The 3835-nt window shown below is 50.9% G+C and overlaps 1 protein-coding gene across 1 annotated transcript; it reads left to right on the forward strand.

Moving 5' to 3' along the window:
- The first annotated feature begins 1382 nt into the window (after positions 1–1382).
- Positions 1383–2099, forward strand: LOC136524081 (uncharacterized). The gene has a single exon (XM_066517557.1). The coding sequence runs from the start codon at positions 1383–1385 to the stop codon at positions 2097–2099; it is 717 nt and encodes a 238-aa protein (XP_066373654.1).
- The last annotated feature ends 1736 nt before the right edge of the window (positions 2100–3835 follow it).

Genomic DNA, 3835 nt, shown 5'->3' on the forward strand with positions numbered 1-3835 from the left:
TCGTGAAGGGGTTTCTGTGCCGAGTCCATCATATCGTAGAATGCCTGTGCAGCTGCTTCCATCTCCTCCTTCTCACGTCCCTCATCGAACTGTCCTTGGTGAAAGTCATCTAACATGTCTGCTACCCCGGCATCAGCATCAAAAGCCTCCACCCGTGGTCTCACCACCTCCTCTCTCATACGATGGGCTTCACCATGGTAGACCCACCGGGTGTAGTCCGGCGTAAATCCATTCTTCACAAGATGTTTACCCATTTCCACCTTGTTTACCCTTCTCCTGTTTCCACATTTGCTGCAGGGACACAAAACTAGGCAATGTCCTTTAGCAGCGTTGCCAAATACACTGTTCAAGAAAGCATCGGTCTTGTTCATCCATTCCGTGGTGTAATCACTCTGACTTCTCCAGCCCGTGTACATCCACTGACGGTCATCCATCCTCTAACATATGTATCGGCGAGTAATGTAACCATTAATTGCATGTACATGGTGTTCCTACTGTCTAATAGGTGAGGATAGGTCCTAATCCCACCCGCAGATGTGTAGATGAGGTTAGTTTTCATGCTCTACTCCTATCCAAGACAGAATTTCAGCAGCACCTCCCCGCTGTTCTCCAGATACACGTCCTACCAAAGAAGAGTGTGTATCCGGAGAACAACAGGGAGGTGATGCCGAAAGTCTGTCTCGGACTAGAGCAGAACATGGAAACTAACCCATCTACGCATCCGCGGGCTGTCCAAAAAGCGTGGACAATCCGAAATAGATACGGTCATAGATATGCAAAGATCTGCATACCTCCAACCGTATGTCTTTCGAACGGGAGACGCCTAACTGGGTTACGCGATCTACGACAATGATATAAAAAGAGGGGTTATACCTAGGGTGGCGATGGAGTCAGGCTAGCGGGGCCGTGGCGGGTCGGTGCAGTGGCGAGACAACGCGGTGCAGGCAGACCGACACGGTGGCGAGAACTCCGACTCAACTCTGACGGGCTCTTCTCTACAAAAATGGAACAAAATACTGTTATTTACAAAAAAAATCGGCAGAACCTCCCCTGCACGGTGAGGTTTCCAAAACCTGCAAAAAACAACGGCACGATGGCCGACAAGCACATATGGCTCAACAGAAGCCATGTAGTTTGGATATCAATCCATGTAGAAGAATATATCCAAGTAGTACCTCTACTTGTACTACTACTACCACTACTTCTACTACTACTACTACCACTAATTCTACTACTAATACTACCACTAGTTGTACTAATACTGCCACTAGTACAACTAATACTACTACAACTACCACTACCTCCACAATAATAAGTGAGAAGGCATACCTGACGGGCGACGGGGTAGGGGCGGGCGGCGTCGGGATCGGGCGGAGTCAGGGATGGGGTCGAGCACGGATGGCGTTGGGGCGGGGTGGTCCACGGGGCGGCGGCCGGGGGCAGGGCAAGGCCGTAAAAAAGGCGCGGCCGGGGCGCAGGGCCGGCCGGGTCAGGGCGGCGCGGCTGGGGGAAGGGCCGGCCGGGGCACGGCGCGGCCGGCGCAGGGCGCGAAGGCAGCGGGCGGCGCTGGCCGAGGGCAGGGCCGGCCGAGGGCACGGCGCGCGGGCGGCCGGGCGCGTGGGCAGCGAGGGCAAGGCGGCGCGGGCGGCCGGGCGCGCGGGCGCCCGGTCAACGCGGCGTCCGGGTCGAACGCGGGCGCGCGGGCAGCGTCTGCGGCCGTGGCGGCGCGGGCAGCAGGGGTCGCGCGTGCGCTTGGGCATCGTCATCTGCCGGGCTGTCGCGGGTCGCTGCCAGGCGCTTGCGCCGGGCGCTTCGGCGCGCTGTCAGCGCAGCGTCCGTGGCGGCGCGGGTCTCGGCCGCGCGGCGCAGGGCGCGCAGTGCGCGCCGGCGTGCCGGCTTCGGGCTTGACGTCGCAGGCTCTCGTCGCAGTGCGCTCGGTCGAGGCGCTCGGGCCTGCAGCGGCGCTCGGGCGCGCGGTGGGTGTACGGACGGCGCGGGCGCAGGGCGCGCGGGCGCGCGACGGCGCGGAGCGTGCGCGGGCGGCCGTGGCGGCCGGGCGAGCGGGGCGGGCTGGCGTTGGCGCGTTTGCCTGGCAGTGACTGCCCGGCCGGTCAAAAACCGGGGTGTCCGCGGCTTTGCCGAGTGCCGGATCAGGGAGGCACTCGGCAAAGATTTTTTTTTTGTTTTTAATTCTTTGCCGAGTGCCCCAGATCTGGCACTCGGCAAAGATTTTTTTTTATTTTTTTTAAATTCTTTGCCGAGCGTCTCAGATCTGGCGCTCGGCAAAGAAAAAATTTTTATTTTAAAATACTTTGCCGAGTGCTCCCTGGACGGCACTCGGCAAAGATTTAAAATTTTTTTTTAATTATTTCTTTGCCGAGTGCTCCTGTGTACACACTCGGCAAAGAGGAAAATTTAAAAAAAAAATTAAAACATTCTTTGCCGAGTGCCTGAGGGCTGGCACTCGGCAAAGACACCCTTTGCCGAGTGCCATGCCCCGGCACTCGGCAAAGTTTTTTTGTTTTTTTTGTTTTTGGCCTCCAATTTTTTTGTGCAGCCTTTTTAAAGCACCAGGAACTCCTAGTTACAATTTGAAGATTTTTTTGTGGCTTTTTGTTATATTTAGTTACTTTATTTCGTTTACTTGAATTTTTCTGGAAATTAGAAATGTGAACTGCACGTGGTACGAATAATGGAGTTTAATGATTCGAAAATTGATAGTCATGTTAGTGTGTGTTATGAGAGGCCGTATCCAGGAACGGACCCAAAATTTCGGATATCTCGTTCACGAAACATGTCCGCGAAATTGCGTGTGAAGTGTTTATAAATTCTATAAAATACAAACGAAGTCCAAAAATCATGAAACTTGTTGAGATGTCGTGATATCATATGTGGAGGCTATGATAAAAATTTCAGAAGATTTCGTGCACGTTGTCACGTACGATGCTTACAAACCAGAACATCTCCACATGTGATATCAGATATCACATGTGGAGATGTCCTGGTTTGTAAGCATCGTACGTGACAACGTGCACGAAATTTTCTGAAATTTTTATCATAGCCTCCACATATGATATCACGACATCTCAACAAGTTTCATGATTTTTGGACTTCGTTTGCATTTTGTAGAATTTATAAACACTTCACACGCAATTTCGCGGGCATGTTTCGTGAACGAGATATCCGAAATTTCGGGTCTGTTCCTGGATACGGCCTCTCATAACACACACTAACATGACTATCAATTTTTGAATCATTAAACTCCATTATTCGTACCACGTGCAGTTCAAATTTCTAATTTCCAGAAAAATTCAAGTAAACGAAATAAAGTAACTAAATATAACAAAAAGCCACAAAAAAATCTCCAAATTGTAACTAGGAGTTCCTGGTGCTTTAAAAAGGCTGCACAAAAAAATTGGAGGCCAAAAACAAAAAAAACAAAAAAACTTTGCCGAGTGCCGGGGCATGGCACTCGGCAAAGGGTGTCTTTGCCGAGTGCCAGCCCTCAGGCACTCGGCAAAGAATGTTTTAATTTTTTTTTAAATTTTCCTCTTTGCCAAGTGCATACACAGGAGCACTCGGCAAAGAAATAATTAAAAAAAAATTTTAAATCTTTGCCGAGTGCCGTCCAGGGAGCACTCGGCAAAGTATTTTAAAAATAAAATTTTTTTCTTTGCCGAGCGCCAGATCTGAGACGCTCGGCAAAGAATTTTAAAAAAATAAAAAAAATCTTTGCCGAGCGCCAGATCTGGGGCACTCGGCAAAGAAATTAAAAACAAAATCTTTGCCGAGTGCCTAACCGCAGGCGCTCGGCAAAGAAGGACGTGGCACGGCG

This window comes from Miscanthus floridulus, chromosome 18 (genome assembly GCF_019320115.1).
Source record: "Miscanthus floridulus cultivar M001 chromosome 18, ASM1932011v1, whole genome shotgun sequence".
NCBI classification, from domain to species: domain Eukaryota; kingdom Viridiplantae; phylum Streptophyta; class Magnoliopsida; order Poales; family Poaceae; genus Miscanthus; species Miscanthus floridulus.

What these genes read in the sequence shown, in the direction of transcription:
- LOC136524081 (XM_066517557.1), top strand. Translation starts at nt 1,383, where the DNA reads ATGGGGTCGAGCACGGATGGCGTTGGGGCGGGGTGGTCCACGGGGCGG.